Raw genomic sequence first — 19,808 nt, forward strand, 5'->3', positions numbered from 1 at the left:
GACAACACATGGAGAGAGTAAGTTACAGGAGTATTCGTTTATATTTAAAAAAAATATTCCTGTAAATGCCTGCAAGGAAATGAATCTCAAGGTAACATATGTACATTGATAATAAATTTACTTTGACTTTTGACTCTTGAGTACAAGGAAAAAAGGAGAGGTTGAATGAGGATTGCTTTGCTGAGAGCCAACTTGGACCTAGATGAGAGAATAACCTCCTGTGTCATTATAAAATGAGATTATCAGATCTCCCTACTTTGGCCCAAGAAGGAGAATTGTAGCTTCTTCATGCTTTGGTAACCAATGTCCCTTAGTTCTGACACCTTTCTAGTCAATATCTTCAAGACTTTAGACATCCTTTCTTAGTAGACTTGTTACCCAGAGCAGAACTACTGCTTTGCTTTATAACCATAAGTGTTTCCAATCTGCCTGCTATTAAAACTTAAGATCCTATATGCTACAAGGTTTCGCAGTGCAAATTCTTCAGCCACGACGTTGTGCCAACCTTTTAACCTACTCTAAGATCAATCTAACCCTTCCTTCCTACGTAGACCTCCATTCTTCTATCATCCATCTTTCTATTAAAGAGTTTCTTAAATGCCCCTAATACGACAAGATGTCCGTACATCTCTTTTAAAGCTGTACAGCATGGCAGTATAACCGTTATTGTAATGCTTTTCTGCACTAGGAATCAGGGTTCACTTCCCGGCGTTACCTGTACGGAATTGGCATGCGTTTGTGACTGCGTGGGTGTCTTCTGGATTCTCTGGTTTCCCAGACAAAGACAGAGCAGACGTATGGATTGGTCAGGGGTAGTTGTGGGCATGCTAGAAGCGTGGTGGCACATATTTGTACTGTGTTGGTCATTGATGAAAACAACGCATTTCACTGTGTACATGTGACTCACAAAGCTAATCTTTAATCTCAATTAGTTATATAGGTAGCCCACCTTTTACCAAAATTTAGTCTGCAGTATTTCTCCCCTTTAAATATCTAGCCCATTGCCTATGCATTTCATCAGCTGTCTATGTCTTCATCACTGCTTGGGTTCTGTGCACTTTGCTGTCTATAAAATTATACTCTGGGCACCCATATCTGGGGCGAGTTGCTGTCTAGAGGACAATATAATACAGTACAACACAGGCTCTTCAGTCCATGATGTTGTGCCAAACTAATTAAACTACTCCATTCTGCCTACAGAAGATCCCTATCCCACATTCATGTGCCTAGGAGACTCTTTAAATGCCTCAGCTGTATTAGTCGTGCACCGTGTTGCAGCCTGCTCTAGCCACCTAGGGAAGAAGGTGTCAGCAATGCTGTGCGGTGCATGATTCAATGGATGAGAGTGATTGTCTTAGACATTTTGCTTGTGATGGTGAGACATGCGGCAGAGGAGCTGTGCAGGCTCGATTTGTGGTGTACACATGGGGTTGGAGCCTGGCCCTCCCGTCAACGCTGTGGTCCAGTGTTCAGTCAGTGGAAGACAATCTGCAACTTTACCATGTGAAACGTTCATCACATTCTCAATATTTATTAATTATTATTATTATTATTAGTTCTTCTTTCTTTTTGTATTTGCATAATTTGTCGCTTTTTGCACACTAGCTGTCTGCCCAGTTGGGGCAGTGTTTCATTGATTCTATTATGGTTATTGGATTTGTTGAGTATGCCAGGAAGACACTAAATCTCAGGGTTGTATATGGTGATTTATATATACTTTGAAATAAATTTAGTTTCAACTTTGAACTTTGAAATGAGGAACTGCTGCGGCTGTTCTTGCAGAGATGTGGCTCCAGGTCCATCATGTGCCATCAGTCTACAGGCCATGACCCTGAGGGACTTGCTGCTGTTGGTTGGTTCAGTTGAGGTAAATGAAACCCTTTCAGAAAGAGATGAGGGTCCAGCTCTGTTCGTTGATCTGCCCAACAAACCTGTTGTGCCTTTGGGAGCATGTTGATGTGATGGCAAGGATGTCTGTCTATGGTAACTTTGTAGAGCACATTCCCCATGCTTCAGACAAACTGACCTGGTACCTGGAGTCTTGACCATTGCGATGCAGTCTGGCCCACACTGCAGCTCAGGGTATGAGTGCCTTCTCTTGTTGATCGAGGTCTGTGTGGGTTTGTGCACCTGACCATCTGCTGTTTTGGTTGTTGGATAATGTGCAGCATTGCACCCAACACTGCGCACAGTTTCCTCCCGAAAAGCGCTTCAGCTGGACACTTCTCCTTGAGGCCTGAATGTAGTGTGATTTGATATGTCAGCAGGAATGTGTTGAGAGCCTTGGCTGATGCTGCTTCCCTCTTGATTTCAAAAGCAACTGTTTGGAGGTTTTGAGAAACCTTTTCTGCTTGGCTGTTGAACTGTGGATTATACAGGGGTGAGCGGACGTGAACAATCCCACAGTTCTTGCAGAATGCAGCAATCTGCTGTGCACTGAGCTATGTGTCATTGTCAGAAACAAGCATTTCTGGCTTCCCAAAGCGGCTGAAGATTTGAGGCAGCTGTCGAATGATAGCCTCTGTCATTGACTTCATCGATAAAGCTTCTGGCCATTTGGAATAAGAGTCAACCAGGACAAGGTAGGCACACCCATTGACTGAGCCAACGAAGCCAATATGTACTTGACTCCAAGGTGTGGTAGCCTGAGGCCATGCTTATGGACTGGCACGACTTGGATTGTTTGCTACCATGGAGCACCGAGCACACTGCTTGCATACAGATGATGTCTTCGTGTTTCCCTGGCCAGTACACAAAGCTTCTTGCCAGGGCTTCCAGTCGATTGATGCCCAGGTAATCATGATGGAATTGTTTCAGTACATTTGATTAAAGCATTCATGGAGTCACTATTCTGTGGCCAGACATTGGGTAGGAGCTGAGAGTGATGTATGACATTGGTAAAAGGGTACGACATCTTCCTCAACTTTGACTAGCCATCCGTCAGCGAGGTATCTTCAGATAAGCTGAGGAAGAGGATCTGCAAACAACAGGAATTCTGCAGATGCTGGAAATTCAAGCAACACACATCAAAGTTGCTGGTGAACGCAGCAGGCCAGGCAGCATCTGTAGGAAGAGGTGCAGTCGACGTTTCAGGCCGAGACCCTTCATCAGGACTAACTGAAGGAAGAGTGAGTAAGGGATTTGAAAGTTGGAGGGGGAGGGGGAGATCCAAAATGATAGGAGAAGACAGGAGGGGGAGGGATAGAGCCAAGAGCTGGACAGGTGATTGGCAAAAGGGGATACGAGAGGATCATGGGACAGGAGGTCCGGGAAGAAAGACAAGGGGGGGGGACCCAGAGGATGGGCAAGAGGTATATTCAGAGGGACAGAGGGAGAAAAAGGAGAGTGAGAGAAAGAATGTGTGCATAAAAATAAGTAACAGATGGGATATGGGGGGAGGTGGGGCCTTAGCGGAAGTTAGAGAAGTTGATGTTCATGCCATCAGGTTGGAGGCTACCCAGACGGAATATAAGGTGTTGTTCCTCCAACCTGAGTGTGGCTTCATCTTTACAGTAGAGGAGGCCGTGGATAGACATGTCAGAATGGGAATGGGATGTGGAATTAAAATGTGTGGCCACTGGGAGATCCTGCTTTCTCTGGCCAACTCTGTTCGGATGTTTTAACCCCTGGTGTCCCATCATGCTGGGAGACAGTATTTTTGATGTTTCCCCTATTTTCATTATAACTAGTACTGTTATTTAAAGATTATAAATGTGATGTGAGATTGCATCCAGCAGTTCACTGCATCCCCTTGTGATTAACATAGAACATTACTGCACAGTACAGGCTCTTTGGGTCACGCCTTTTCAATGTACTCTAAGATCAATCTTATCCTTTCCTCCTACATAGCTCTCCAGTTTTTGATCATCCATATGCCTATTTAAGAGTTTCTAAAAATTCCCCTAATGTACCTGCCTCTGCACCCCTCCTGGCAGGGTATTTCATGCACCCACCACTCAGTGATTTAAAACAAACTTGGCTCTGGTATTTCCGCTCCCCCACCACCATGCTTTCCTCCCGTAGCCTTAAAATAACCTTCCGTTCTTGAATCTGAACAAAAGTGCTCACATTGGTGTCATGTAGCAAAAATTGAACTTTACCATTAAGTCTGCTATTGAATGAGGTAGGAAAGATTCGAAAGCTCGTGGATATACTTCACAGTTGGAGGTAACAATATTTACTTTAGTTCTTCTTTACTGACACTGCCCACCCTATAAACTGCTTTTTATGAAAGCTCCCTTCTGGAAAATGTTATAAGGTTATTAAAACAAAACACTTCATGTCATCATAAAAAGTTCCTTACAAGCAACTTCAGAACAGTAAGCTTTCCACTGTATCCTTTCTGGGAACTTTGGATGTATCATAGAATCATGCAGCAGGAAACTGGGTGCTTTGGCCCAACTGAACCATGCCAGTAAAGCCAATCCCATTTGCCTGCGTGTGGTCCATATCCCTTTAAATCTTTCCTATCCATGTACCTGGCCAAGTACCTTTGTACCCATCCAAAGCACCTCCTTTTACTGAGCATCCTTCACTGCAGTCCACCATCACTGTAGGACATGTATGTGTCCAGGTCAACGAAGTGGGCAGGAAAATCACTGCTGACTCTACCCACCCTGCAAACTGCCTTTTCCAAATGCTCTCTTCTGGAAAGTGCTTATTAAACCAAAACTTCATGCCATCATAGAAGTTTCTTCCAGGCTGTTAATCTGGTCAATCATTCTGGTTATCTCCCCTCCCCTCCCCTCCTCCCTCCATCTATTACCTGAGTCACTGCACTGTAAACACGTTAAACCACTTTTTGTACTGCTGTTTACATTGTAAATTCACACTGGTATTTCTGCACATTTTATTCTATAGCAGTACTTTATAATTCTTGTTATGTAATATAGTTTTTTTTTGTTGCATGCCATGCCAACGCACCTCAGCAAGCTCCTAATCCTCTGATGAAAGGTTCCTATTAATCTTGCCCCTTTAAAAAGCACTGTGTGCTTTGGCTATATCTCTGCCCCTCATGATTTTACCTGTATAACTTCACCCCTCAATCTTCAATGGAAAAAAGCCCCAACATGCTCAACCGCTGTCCAGAACTCAGTACCTCAAGTCTCAGCAACATCGTCACAGATCTCCTCTACACTCTTTCTAGCTTAACAGCACCCTTCCTCCTGCAGGACATCCAAAATGGAACAAATATGGACGCACCAACATCTTATAAAATACAACATAACATTCCACTTTCTATACACAGTGCCCTGACTGATGAGGTGTGCATGCCAAAAGCTTTTTTCTCTTGCCTGTCTGCTTGTGAGGCTACTTTCAGGTAACCCATCTAGATCCCTTTGTTCTACTACATTTTTCCCAGGCCCCAACCATCTTTGAATTTCCTACCCTCATTTGTCTTCTCGAGGTGCAACACTTATCTGAATTAAACTCCATTTGTGATTCTTTGGCTGACAGTACTCAGCTGATCAAGCTCCCTTTGGAAGTTCTGATAACCATCTTCACTGCCAATGGCAGCACAAGCTTCAGTGTCATCTGTAAACTTACTAACTGGGCCTTGTACACTCTCATCCAAATCAATAACATAGATGGCAATGGCACTGGCACTGACTCCTGGGAGATGCCACTATTCATGGGCCTCCAGTCTGAAAGACAACCTTTCATCATCACCTCACGCTTTCTTCTGTCAAGCAAATTGTGTATCCAATATGTGTGTTACAGAGGGAACTTTGCTACTGCCTTCCTCCTCAGCAGACATCGATAGGACAGTGCAGAGAGAGCTGACGTGCCTTACTGAGGAATATTTGAAGAAATGATACAGAACAAGCTTTATAATGTTTAATTTCCTCTATATCTGCTCTGGCAATGTTTGATGGGACAGAAGTGTGGGTTGTTGGGCAGTATTTAATCTGTGTTGGACCTTACTGGTACAGAAATAGAAAGCATTTTATCTTCTACCTTGTACTGCATACTTATGAAGAGCAAAAGTCTGAAGCAGATCTGCTTTGCCTTCCTTGTAGATGATCCAGGTTTGGGAATGCTGATTGAATCCAATGAAGGAAAAGGCATAGCGAGTTCTGCTACTGGGAGCTGCACTTAGGACAACGAAAATGTTGTGGGATTTCACCAGAGCCATCTGTGAGTGAATTTTTATTCTCAAGGTTCAAAGTAAATTTTTTGTCAAAGTACATGTATGCTACCGTATACTACCTTGAGACTAATTTCCTTGCAGGCATTTACAGGGAAATAAAGAAAAACAACAGAGTTTATGAAAAACTATATGTAAACAAAGACTGACAAACAACCAATGTGCAATGGTCTGGTTGCAGAGTGGTTTTAATTCAAAGTTTAATAAGTTTGTCCAGGGTCACCATCCCAGGCTGTGGAGACTAGGGAACAGTTGCTATTGGCTGGCAATCTCTTCTTGTCGCCTTGTGGGCTTGAGGCTGACCGTTCCACACAGGTTTAACGTGAGAGGGGAAAGGTGTAAAAGGCACCTGAGATGTGTGGTTTTCCACACGGAGAGTGGGTGTATGAAATGGGCTGCCACAGAAAGTGGTAGAAGTGGGTACAGTGACAATATTTCAAAGACATTTGGGTAAGTATGTGGAAAGGAAAGGTTTATCGCAGATGTCCTCAACCTGGGGTCCACAGAGCCCTTGCTTAATGGTATTGACGCATGGCATCAAAAAGGTTGGGAACTCCTGATTTAGAGGGCAATAGGCTTGGCTAAGGCAGGCACATGGATGAGTTGGGTCTGTTTCTGCACTATCAAAGTTTAAAGTTCAAAATAAATTTATTATCAGAGTACCTATTTGTCACCATATCCTACCCTGATGGTGTTTTGAGAGGTTGGTCTTGGCTAGAATCAACTCCTGCCTAAACAGGAACCTGGACTGGCCACATTTTGCCTACCACCACAATAGGTTTCCAGGGGTTACAATCCCTTTGGCTCTCCACTCTGCCTTGGAGCATCTGGGCAATTGTAATACCTACTTCAGGCTGCTGTTTATTGACTACAGCTCAGCGTTCAACACCATCATACGAGGGGTGAGTGATAAGTTTGTGGCCTAAGGTAGAAGGAGTTAACTTTAGAAAACCTAGCACATTTATTTTTCAACATAATCCCCTCCTACATTTACACACTGAGTCCAGTGGTCGTGGAGCATCCGGATCTTGGACCTCCAGAAAGTGTCCATAGCAGGGGTGATTGATAAGTTCATGGCCTCTCTGCTGCATCTTCTCATTCCGGAACTACTGAGATGTCCTCCTTCAAAGAGGCTTTCCTTCCTGCACCATCAATGCTGCCCTCACCTGCAACTCTTCCATTTCATGCACGTCTGCTCTCATCCCATCCATCCACCACCCCACCAGGAACAGGGTTCACTTGTCCTCACCAGCTTCCGCATCCAGCACATAATTCTCCGTACCTTCCACCATCTCCAATGTGATCCCATCACCAAGCACAACTTTCCCTCCCTGTCCCCCAACCTTTCTGATTCCCGCAGGGATCATTGTCTGTGCGACTCCCTTGTCTACTCGTCCCTCCCCACTGATCTCCCTCTTGGCACTTATCTTTGCCAGCAGAACATGTGCTATACCTGCCCCTACATCTCCTCCCTCACTACCATTCAGGGTCACAAACTGTCCTTCCATGTAAGGCAACACTTCGCCTGTGAGTGTGTTGGGGTCACCTACTGTGTCTGGTGCTCCCAGTGTGGCCTCCTGTATATTGGTGAGACCTGACATAGATTGGGAGACGGCTTCCCCAAGTACCTACTCTCCATCTGCCAGAAAAAGTGGTATCTCCTCATGGCCACCTACTTTAATTCTATTTCCCATTCCCATTCTAACATGTCAGTCCATTGTCCTCCTTTACTGCCGCGATGAGGCCACACTCAGGTTGGAGGAGCAACAGCTTGTATTCCATCTGAGTAGCCTCAAATCTGATGGCATGAACATCAATTTCTTGAACTTCTGGTAATACCACCCCCACCCCCGCACCATTCCCTTTTCCCAGTTCCCTCTCTCACCTTATCTCCTTACCTCCCTCTGGTGCTCCTCCCCCCTATCTTTGTTCCATGGCCTTCTGTCCTCTGCTGTCAGATTCTCCCTTCTCCAGGCCTTTATCTCTTTCGCCAATCAACTTCCCAGATCTTTATTTCACTCCTTCCCCTCTCCTGATTTCATCTATCATCTACTGCCTTGTACTTCTTTCCCTTCCTCCACCTTCTTTCTCTGACTTCTCATCATTTTTTTTTCTCCAGTCCTTGCCTGAAATGTCAACTGTTAACTTTTTTCCACAGATGCTGCCTGGTCTTCTGAGTTTTTTCAGCATTTTGTGTGTGCTGCTTTGATTTTCAGCATCTGCAGATTTTCTCTTGTTTGTCACATATGTTGCTTGGTTTTTCTTTGTTGGAGGTAATAGGATTCATGCCCTGTCACAGCTGATGAGCATACTTAATGTTTGGAGCAGAATTGCCACTTTGCGTGTGGGATGACTTGCCTGAGATTGTGCCTGGACCTCTCTGAGGTTCTAACCTGGATGACATATTGATGCAGCTATAATGAAGGCAAGACAGTGGCTATATGCCATTTGGAGTTTGAAGAGGTTTGGTTTGTTACATAAAACACTCTTATATATAAAAGAAACCCTTCTGCAGGTGTACCATGGAGAGCATTCTAATAGGCTGCATCACTGTCTGGTATTGGGGGGTGGGGTGGCTACTGCACAGGATCGAAGGAAGCTACAGAAATTTGTAAAATTAGGCTCTAGCCTTCATGGTATCCAAGACATCTTCAAGGAGCGGTGCTTCAGAAAGACGGTGTCCATTATTAAGGACCACCGTCACCCAGGACATGCCCTCTTCTCATTGTTACCGTCAGGAAGGAGGTACATGAGCCTGAAGATACACACTCAATGATTCAGGAACAGCTTCTTCCACTCAGCCATCCAATTCCTAAATGCACATTGAACCCATGAACACAATCTCACTTTTTATAATTTCTGTTTTTGAACAAGACCGTCCAGGCGCAGATCCATGGTCTCGCGAGACTAATGGATGCCACCACCACCACCATTTTGAACTACTTTTAACACTTTAATATACCTATACACTTTAATTCATAAATTTATTTTTTCTATATTTATCATGTTTTGCCATGTACTGCTACCTGAAATTTAACAAATGTCATGACATATGGTGATATTAAACCTGAAATGGGCATGTGAGAGAGAAAGGGCTACAGAGAGATGAGTGGGGAATTGGGATTCAAAGGTTTCAGAAGTCTCAAAGATACATTTAATGTCAGAGAAATGTGTACAATATACATCCTGAAATTCCTTTTTCAGAACGGGTTTGCTCCAAAAACCAACGTTGACTCAATGGGCCAAATTCACCTCCCCCTACCTCACCAGTGATACCATTAGGTACAGAATTAGGCCATTCAGTCCATTAAATTTGCTCTACCATTCAATCATGGCTATTTTTATTTTCCAGCTTTCTCCCTGTAACCTTTAAACTCACCCACTCCCTTACCAGTCAAGGACCTATCAATTTCTGCCTTAAATGACTTGACCTCCTCAGCCCTCTGTGGCAATGAATTTCACAAATTCGCCACCAGCTGGCTGAAGAAATTTGTCCCTGTCTCAGTTTTTAAAAGAACACCCCTTAATTCTGAGGCACTGCCTTGGATCCTAGGTTAATGGAAGCAACCTCTCCATGTCTGCCCTATCCAGGCCTTTCAGTAAGTTTCAGTGAGATTCCCTCTTCACCCTTCAGAACTCAGTCCAGTTCAGGCCCAAGGCATCAAGTGTTACAAAGAGATGTGATGTGATAAGACGGATGGCAGAATTTTGCTTCCATTTGTAGCAGGGTCCTGAATCTTGAACAGTGTTGAGGTTCATGAGTTCTGTCTGAGCTGCAGTCAGAACAAGAAGCGCTGCAATGTAATAAATCTATTACTTAAATGTAAGATGGAATTTACTGCTGTATCTGTGGTGAGAGACTTGTATGCCTTTAAGGCAAAGCTATACAGGAAAGTATTAATTGTAAGTAATGTAGATAACACAATCATGTGTAGCATTATAACAATGCGATACTGTAGTGACTGAATAAACCTTCTTTGGAAAAGATACAGAAGAATGCAGGGTGAATACAGAAGGCAGGGTGAAGAATGGAATGAAGTTGAATGAGTTTTTTTATTGGGTATACGGATATTATTCTTGTTGAGGCTGACTCAGATCTTCTACTGTACATCCTCGGGAAATGAATTCTCTATATATGGTGGTCCTATCCTATGTTCTAAAGCAGGCCCTGTCTGCTTTCTTGGTGCTCATAGGAAGAGCTGAGTGTATCAATCTGTTGCTCCTCAGTGTGCGCCCAAAATAGGTTGAAAGAGACCTGTGTGTCAAAAGATCTCTGAGAGGTGAAGAGCTGGCAACATTGCTCTTTGCTTTGGCATCCTCTGATGTCATCTTCCCTCCCAGAGAGGATGAAACACGCTTACACTTCTCTTTCTGAAAGGGTCACAGTGGGCTTTTATGATCCACGGCCTTGAGGAGGACAACAATTTAACAACCTTGCAGGGAAACATATTGAGAATCTGCAGATCCTTCAATTTTGGGCCGTACATTAGAAAGACCACAGACACCCAGCTTCCCAGTATTTCCTGTTTTCCATCAGAGGCTGAAGAAAGCAGTGGGTATCAGCCTCTGATACTGGAGGAGTTTATCCATTGCTTTGAGGTGAACAGTACGTTCAGAATGAATGGCATGCCGGCTGAGTTGTACTGGGCCCAGGCCTGCTGATAGTGTGCAGTGCTATGCTTCTGGCTGGGTGTCAGACTCCATGCGAAGGGACATCATCACCATCATCTACAAGCAGAAGGAAAGCGGGGAAGGCATCAGGAACTGGTAACCCATCTCAATGTTGATCCCATCCAAAGGGTCAAGCCAGACCAGGAAAGGGTCAAGGGACCAGCCAGGTCAAGTCTGCCCTGGGACAGCTGATAGACCTGAGCCAAACCTGTGCTGTGCCTGGCAGGAAAACCTCTTTAACTGCTTTGAGCTGCTCGGAATACCATCACCTACACACAGGGCGGGGGAGAAGGCATCTATCTGGCCATTTGGGCTAGGAGAATGACTTCAACAGGATATATCTCTGACACACATAGGATACAGGAGCAGAATTAGGCCATCTGGCCTGTCGAGTCTACTCCACCATTAAACCATGGCTGATCCTTTTCTCTGGCTCCTCCTCAACCCCAGTTCCCGGCCTTCTCCCCATAACCTTTGATGCCATATCCAATCAAGAACCTATCAATCTCTGCCTTAAATATACCCAACGACCTGGCCTCCACAGCTGCATGTGGCAACAAACTCCATAAACTTACCACCCTTTAGCTAAAGAAATTTCACCACATCTCTGTTTTGAAAGGGTGCCCCTCTATCCTGAGGCTGTGCCCTCTTGTCTTAGACTTTCCCACCATGGGAAACATCATTTCCCTATCTACTCTGTCTAGGCATTCAAAAGGTTTCAATGAGATCCCCTTCATCCTCCTGAATCCCAGCAAGTACAGACCTAGAGCCATCAAACATTCCTTGTGTGATAACCCTTTCATTCCCGGAATCATCCTTGTGAACCTCCTCTGGACCCTCTCCAATGCCAGCCATCCTCTCTAAGATGAGGAGCCCAACTGTTCAGAATACTCAAGGTGAGGCTTCACCATTGCCTCATAAAACCTCAGCATCACATTCTTGTTCTTGTATTCTAGACTCCTTGAATTCTAGACCTCTTGAAATGAATGCTAACGTGGCATTTGCCTTCCTCACCAGCAACTCAACCTGTAAGTTAATTTTCAGGGTGTTCTGCACAAGGACTCCCAAGTCCCTCTGCATCTCAGATTCCTGGATTTTCTCCCATTTAGGAAATAGTCCACACATTTATTTCTACCACCAAAGTGCATGATCATGCATTTTCCAACATTGTATTTCATTTGCCACTTTCATGCCCATTCTCCTAATCTGTCTTAAGTCCTTCTGCATCCTACCTCTTTTCTCAACACTACCTACCCTTCCACCAAACTTCGTATCATCTGCAAACTTGGCAACAAAGTCATCTATTCCATCATCTAAACTATTTATATATAGAGTAAAAAGAAATAGTCCCAACACCGACCCCTGCGGAACACGACTAGTCACTGGCAGCCAACCAGAAAAAGGATCCTTTTTATTCCCACTCGCTGCCTCTTACCAATTGGCCAATGCTCTAACCATGTTAGTAACTTTCCAGTATTACCATGGGCTCTTAGCTTGGTAAGCAGCCTCAAGTGTGGCACCTTCTGAAAGTCCAAATATACAACGTCCACTGCATCGCCTTTATCTAAACTACTTGTAATCTTCTCAAAGAATTCCAAAAAGTTTGTCAGGCAGGATTTTCCTTAAAGGGAACGATCCTGACTTTGTGCTATCTTGTCCTGTGTCACGAAGTACTCCATCACCTCATCCTTAACAATTGACTCTAACATCTTCCCAACCACTGAGGTCAGGCTAACTGGTTTATACTTTCCTTTCTGCTGCCTTCTTCCTTTCTTAAAGAGTGGAGTAAAGTTTGCATTTTCTAGTACTCTGGCACCATGCCAGAGTCTAATGATTTTTGAAGGATCATTTCTAATGCCACCACAATCTCTAACCCTACCTCTTTCAGAACCCTGGGGAGCAGTTCATCTGGTCAGGGTGACTTGTGTACCTTTAGGTCTTTCAGCTTTTTGAGCAACTTCTCTCTTGTAACTGCACCCACTTCTCGTTCTTCACACACTACAACATCAGGCATACTGCTAGTGTCTTTCACAGTGAAGACTGACACAAAATACTTATTTAGTTCAGCAGCCATCATCTTGTCCCCTGTTATCATTTCTCCTCATTTTCTAGCGGTCCTATATCCACTCTCATTTCTCTTTTATTTTTAACATACTTAAAAAAACTTTAACTGTCCACTTTGATATTATTTCAGCTTGCTTTCATATTTCATCTTTCCCTTCTAATGATTTTTTTAGTTGCTCTCTGTAGGTTTTTATAAACATCCCAATCCTTTATCTTCCCACTAATTTTTGCTTTGTTGTATGACCTTTCTTTTGCTTTTACAATAGCTTTGACTTCCCTTGTCAGCCACGGTTGTACTATTTTACTATTTGAATATTTCTTCATTTTTGTAATACACCTGTTCCGCACCTTCCTCATTTTTCCCAGAAATGCAAGCCATTGCAACTCTGCTGTCATCCCTGCCAGCAGCTCCTTCCAATTTACTTTGGTACATAAGGTATGTGCTCTCCAGAACAGGGTGTTGGAGCGGGGGGATCAAATTGCTCTATACCAATAGCCATATAGCAGTTGAAATTAGTGGATGGGAAACGGAAAGCTTTCCCACAAACTTGGATTCAGATAGGGCTGCCTGCTCTGCCCTGTCTTAGAATAGAATAGTACAGCACATTACAGGCCCTTCGGCCCACAATGTTGTGCCAACCCTCAAACCCTGCCTCCCATATAACCCCCCCCCACCTTAAATTCCTCCATATACCTGTCTAGTAGTCTCTTAAACTTCACTGGTGTATCTCCCTCCACCACTGACTCAGGCAGTGCATTCCACGCACCAATCACTCTCTGAGTAAAAAACCTTCCTCTAGTAACCCCCTTGAACTTCCCACCCTTTACCTTAAAGTCATTTCCTCTTGTATTGAGCAGTGGTGCCCTGGGGAGGAGGCACTGGCTATCCACTCTATCCATTCCTCTTAATATCTTGTATACCTCTATCGTGTCTCCTCTCATCTCCTTCTCTCCAAAGAGTAAAGCCCTACTTCCCTTAATCTCTGATCATAATGCATACTCTCTAAACCAGGCAGCATACTGGTAGATCTCCTCTGTACTCTTTCCAATGCTTGCACATCCTTCCTATAGTGAGGCGACCAGAACTGGACACAGTACTCCAAGTGTGGCCTAACCAGAGTTTTATAGAGCTGCATCATTACATCGCGACTCTTAAACTCTATCCCTCGACTTATGAAAGCTAACACCCCATAAGCTTTCTTAACTACCCTATCTACCTGTGAGGCAACTTTCAGGGATCTGTGGACATGTACCCCCAGATCCCTCTGCTCCTCCACACTACCAAGTATCCTGCCATTTACTTTGTATTCTGCCTTGGAGTTTGCCCTTCCAAAGTGTACCACCTCACACTTCTCCGGGTTGAACTCCATCTGCCACTTCTCAGCCCACTTCTGCATCCTATCAATGTCTCTCTGCAATCTTCAACAATCCTCTACACTATCTACAACACCACCAACCTTTGTGTTGTCTGCAAACTTGCCAACCCACCCTTCTACCCCCACATCCAGTTCGTTAATAAAAATCATGAAAAGTAGAGGTCCCAGAACAGATCCTTGTGGGACACCACTAGTCACAACCCTCCAATCTGAATGTACTCCCTCCACCACGACCTTCTGCCTTCTGCAGGCAAGCCAATTCTGAATCCACTTGGCCAAACTTCCCTGGATCCCATGCCTTCTGACTTTCTGAATAAGCCTACTGTGTGGAACCTTGTCAAATGCCTTACTAAAATCCATGTAGATCACATCCACTGCACTACCCTCATCTCTATGCCTGGTCACCACCTCAAAGAACTCTATCAGGCTTGTTAGACACGATCTGCCCTTCACAAAGCCATGCTGACTGTCCCTGAGCAGACCATGATTCTCTAAATGCCCATAGATCCTATCTCTAAGTATCTTTTCCAACAGCTTTCCCACCACAGACGTAAGGCTCACTGGTCTATAATTACCTGGATTATCCCTAGTACGTTTTTTGAACAAGGGGACAACATTCGCCTCCCTCCAATCCTCCGGTACCATTCCCGTGGATAACGAGGACATAAAGATTCTAGCCAGAGGCTCAGCAATCTCTTCCCTCGCCTCGTGGAGCAGCCTGGGGAATATTCTGTCAGGCCCAGGGGACTTATCCATCCTAATGTATTTTAACACCTCCAACACCTCCTCTCCCTTAATATCAACATGCTCCAGACCATCAAACTCACTCATATTGTCCTCATCATCATCAAGTTCCCTCTCATTGGTGAATACCGAAGAGAAGTGTTCAATGAGGACCTCGCTCACTTCCACAGCCTCCAGGCACATCTTCCCACCTTTATCTCTAATCGGTCCTACCTTCACTCCTGTCATCCTTTTGTCCTTCACTTAATTGAAGAATGCCTTGGGGTTTTCCTTTACCCTACTGGCCAAGGCCTTCTCATGCCCCCTTCTTGCTCTTCTCAGCCCCTTCTCAAGCTCTTTTCTTGCTCCCCTATATTCCTCAATAGACCCATCTGATCCTTGCTTCCTAAACCTCATGTATGCTGCCTTCTTCCACCTGACTAGATTTTCCACCCACTTGTCACCCATGGTTCCTTCACCCTACCATTCTTTATCTTCCTCAGTGGGACAAATTTATCCCTAACATCCTGCAAGAGATCTCTAAACATCGACCACATGTCCATAGTACGTTTCCCTGCAAAAACATCATCCCAATTCACACCCGCAAGTTCTAGCCTTATATCCTCATAATTTGCCCTTCCCCAATTAAAAATGTTCCTGTCCTCTCTGATTCTATCCTTTTCCATGATAATGCTAAAAGCCAGGGACCGGTGGTCACTGTCCCCCAGGTGCTCACCCACTGAGAGAACTGTGACCTGATCCAGTTCGTTACCTAGTACTAGATCTAGTTACCTAGTATTGTTTGTGTGTTGCATTGAACTCTTTGTGGAATCCATCAGGAAGGATGCAGGCATGAGAGGGGTGTTGATGCCAGGCTGTGAGGGCACTCAGATCAAAGCCTCTCTGTATCTCTTCTGCCCAGACCAGTGGCCAGTCCACAGATTGGTCAGCAAATTGAGCTGGTCTCCAGGGGCCAGACTCAACCACAGCAAAAGTGAGGCCGTGTTCTTGGCAAAGTGTGGATGAGTGTGTGCCTACAAAGACATTCCCAAACCAAAAGCTGTAGATGAGCCAGGAGGTCCATTGTCTGCTGAAGGCTAGATCTGTGGCATTCAAGTCTGGTGACCCAGGCGTGTACCAGAAAACCAGGTATGATTTGCGGATGCTACCTCAAGGGTGAAGAGACAATTTTGAACGAGGTTGGAGGCAACATCAGATGTGCGACAACTCTGGCAATGTCTGCAAGACATTACTTCCTATAAAGCGAAACCCAATAGCATGAATGGCAGCAATGCTTCACTGCCTTCTATGCCTGCATTGAAAGGGAGAATATGACTACAGCTTTTAAGATCCCTGCTGCAATAAGGGAAAGACAACTCAGATTCCGAGGACACATCGTGTGGAAAGATGAACTAGAAAAACCATACTCTCTGGAAAGATTGAGGGGAGCAAACCTAGAGGAAGACCTCAGCTTACGTACATTAAAAGCATAGCCAGGTAGCTACACATCGAGGAAATGGAAGTTATCCAAAAAACAAAGGATAGATCTATATGGAAAACCATGGTCACCAAAGTCCGCATCGGATATGGTACCTAGACAGACAGACAGCTGCACCTGGTGACCCTGTGATCTCCACCTCAGAGTCCAAATGTTAGGCTGTCTTTAAAGAGAGTGGACCCTCACAAAGCAGAAGGTCCCGATGGAGTACCTGGTAAGGCTCTGAAAACCTGTGCCAACCAACTACTCAAGGACATTTTCAACCTCTCACTGCTACGGATGGAAGTTCCCAATTGCTTCAAAAAGGCTACAATTATACTAGTACCTAAGAAGAATAATGTGAGCTGCCTTAACGACTACCGCCCAGTAGCACTACATCTACAGTGATGAAATGCTTTGAGAGGTTGGTCATGACTAAACTGGTCAGCAAGAAACTGGACCCATTGCAATTTGATTATTGCCACAATAGGTCATTGGCAGATGTAATCTCAATGGCTCTTCTCATGGTTTTAGACCACCTAGACAACAGAAATACCTTTGTCAGCATGCTGTTCATTGACTATAGCTCACATTTAATACCATCGTTCCCACAATCCTGATTGAGAAGTTTCAGAACCTAGGCCTCTGTACCTCCCTCTGCAATTGGATCCTCGACTTCCTAACTAGAAGACCACAATCTGTGTGGATTGTTGATAACATCTCCTCGCTGACTATCAACACTGGTGCACCTCAGGGGTGTGTGCTTAGCCCACTGCTCTACTCTCTCTATACCAATGACTGTATGGCTAGGCATTGCTCAAATACCATCTATAAATTTGCTGATGATACAACCATTGTTGGTAGAATCTCAGATGGTGATGAGAGGGTATACAGGAGTGAGATATGCCAACTAGTGGAGTGGTGTTGCAGCAACAACCTGGCACTCAATGTCAGTAAGATGAAAGAGCTGATTGTGGACTTCAGGAAGGGTAAGACGAAGGAACACTGTGGAGAGCATTCTGACAGACTGCATCACTGTCTGGTATGGGTGGGGGAGTGCTACTGCACAGGACCAGAAGAAGCTGCAGAGGGTTGTAAATTTAGTTGGCTCCATCTTGGGTACTAGCCTACAAAGTACCCAGGGCATCTTCAAGGAGCGGTGTCTCTGAAAGGCAGTGTCCATTATTAAGGACATTCAGCACCCAGGGCATTCCCTTTTCTCACTGTTACCATCAGGTAAGAGGTACAAAAGCCTGAAGGCACACACTCGGCGATTCAGGAATAGCTTCTTCCCCTCTGCCATCGGATTCCTAAATGGACATTGAACCTGTGAACACTATCTCACTTTTTTAATATAGATTATTTCTGTGTTTTGTACAAGTTTTAATGTATGTATTCAATATATGTATAGTGTGCTGTAATTGATTTTATTATTATTATTTTTTCTTTTTCTATATTACATTGAACTGCTGCTGCTAAGTTAACAAACGTCATGACAGATGCCAGTGATAATAAACCTGATTCTGAAATAGTCATATCGTGCAGAAACTCTTGAGTGAAATCAGGGGAGGGGGTGAAGTGAAGAACTGGGTAGTTGATTGGTGAAAGAGATAAAGGGCTGGGGAAGGGAGAATCTGACAGTACAGGGTAGAAGGCCTTGGAAGGGAGAGGAGCACCGGAGGCAAGTGATGGGCAGATAGGAAGAGAAGGTGTGAGAGGGACACAAGGATGGGGAATAGAGAAAGAGTGGTGGGGGTGGGCAGTTACTGGAAATTTGAAAAATCAATGTCTGTGCCATCAGGTTGAAGGTTACCCAGATGGAATAAAAGGTGTTGCTCCTCCAGTCTGAGTCCTCCAGTCCAGTGGCCTCATCGCTGGGTCTCACTGATATCCAGGAGGCCACACCAGGAGCACTAGACACTGTATATGAAGTGTCACCTAAACTGGAAGGACTGTTTGGGGCCCTGAATTGTAGTGAGGGGGTGGTTGGGGGTAGTTGTAGCCCTTGTTCCGCTTGCAAGTACACTGATCTCCCTCCACTTACCATATAACCATATAACAATTACAGCACGGAAACAGGCCATCTTGGTCCTTCTAGTCCTTGCTGAATGCTTATGGAACAGGTGGACGGGATTATTTGTGATTGCAACAGGATCTAGATCAACTGAGGAAGTGGCCAAGATATTGGTGATGGAATTTAACTCGGGCAAGTGTGAGGTGTTGCACTTTGACCGGGGCAGGACTTGTAGAGTAAATGGTAGGTGCCTGGACAGAGAGACCTAGGGATACAGGTGCATGGTTCCCTGAAGGTAGAAACACAAGAAGGCAGGGTGGTGAAGGTGTTTAGCACACTGTCCTTCAGTCAGAGCACTGAATACAGGAGGCAAGATGTCATGTTTCAACTGTAACAGAATATTATTAAGCCGGAAAAGGCACAGAAAGGATTCATGAGGTTGTTACTGGGATGGAGCGTTTGAGTTATAAGAAGATGCTGGAATTTTTCTCCTAGAGTGTAGGAGGCTGAGAGGTAACCTTGAGTTTATGAAATCATGACGGCTATGGATAAGGTGGATGCTCACAGTCATTTTCCCCAGGGTTGAGGTGTCTGAAGATGGCATAGATTTAAGATGAGAGGGGATCTGAGGGCAAGTTTTTCTACAGAGAGGGTGGGGGTTTTATGGTTTGAGATGCTAGAAGAAATGGTATAGACAGGTTCAATTACAACACCTAAAAGCTATTTGGACATCCATTACATGGATAGGAGAAGTTAAAGGGATATGGGACACAAGCAGGCAAATTGGACTGGCTCAAGAAGACAACCTAGTTGGCATGGGAGAGTTGGCTGAAGGGTCTGTCTAATTTGAGATGCTGTAATATTTGTCAATTGTATTTATATTATGAATATAGTCATACGGTATTAAACAAGTCCAACAGCCTAGAGTCCACATTGACCATTGAGTATCCATTGTATTAATCCCATATTTTCTCCCCACACTCTCACTAACTCCTGCAGATTGTTCTCCTCACCTGCACTCGAGGGGGCAATTTTCAGCAGCCAATTAACCTACCAACTTGCACATCTTTGGGGTGTTGGAGGAAACCAGAGCACACACCCATTAAATCCATGTGCAAACACCACACAAACAGCATCCAAGGTCAAGACCGGGGTGGCACGATAATGAGGTGGTTAGCACAACATTATCATGCTGCCCCCATCCTGACCTTGTTTAGCACAACACTCTACATTACAGGCAACCAGGGTTCAATCCCTGCTGCTGCTGCTGCTGCTGCCTGTACATTCTCCCCACGACAGCATGCGTTTCCTCCAGGTGCTCTAGTTTCCTCTCTC

The 19,808-nt window shown here is 44.6% G+C and overlaps 1 protein-coding gene across 1 annotated transcript in view; it reads left to right on the forward strand.

Moving 5' to 3' along the window:
* il34 (interleukin 34) overlaps positions 1 to 19,808 on the forward strand; it is a 102,201-nt gene that overhangs the window by 17,627 nt on the left and 64,766 nt on the right. The window contains exon 2 of the mRNA XM_072279292.1: positions 6,021 to 6,138. Coding sequence (XP_072135393.1) covers positions 6,111 to 6,138 — 28 coding nt within the window. The 5' untranslated portion in view covers positions 6,021 to 6,110. The remainder of the gene's footprint in view (positions 1 to 6,020; positions 6,139 to 19,808) is intronic.

Source organism: Mobula birostris, chromosome 15 (assembly GCF_030028105.1).
Source record: "Mobula birostris isolate sMobBir1 chromosome 15, sMobBir1.hap1, whole genome shotgun sequence".
Classification (NCBI taxonomy): domain Eukaryota; kingdom Metazoa; phylum Chordata; class Chondrichthyes; order Myliobatiformes; family Myliobatidae; genus Mobula; species Mobula birostris.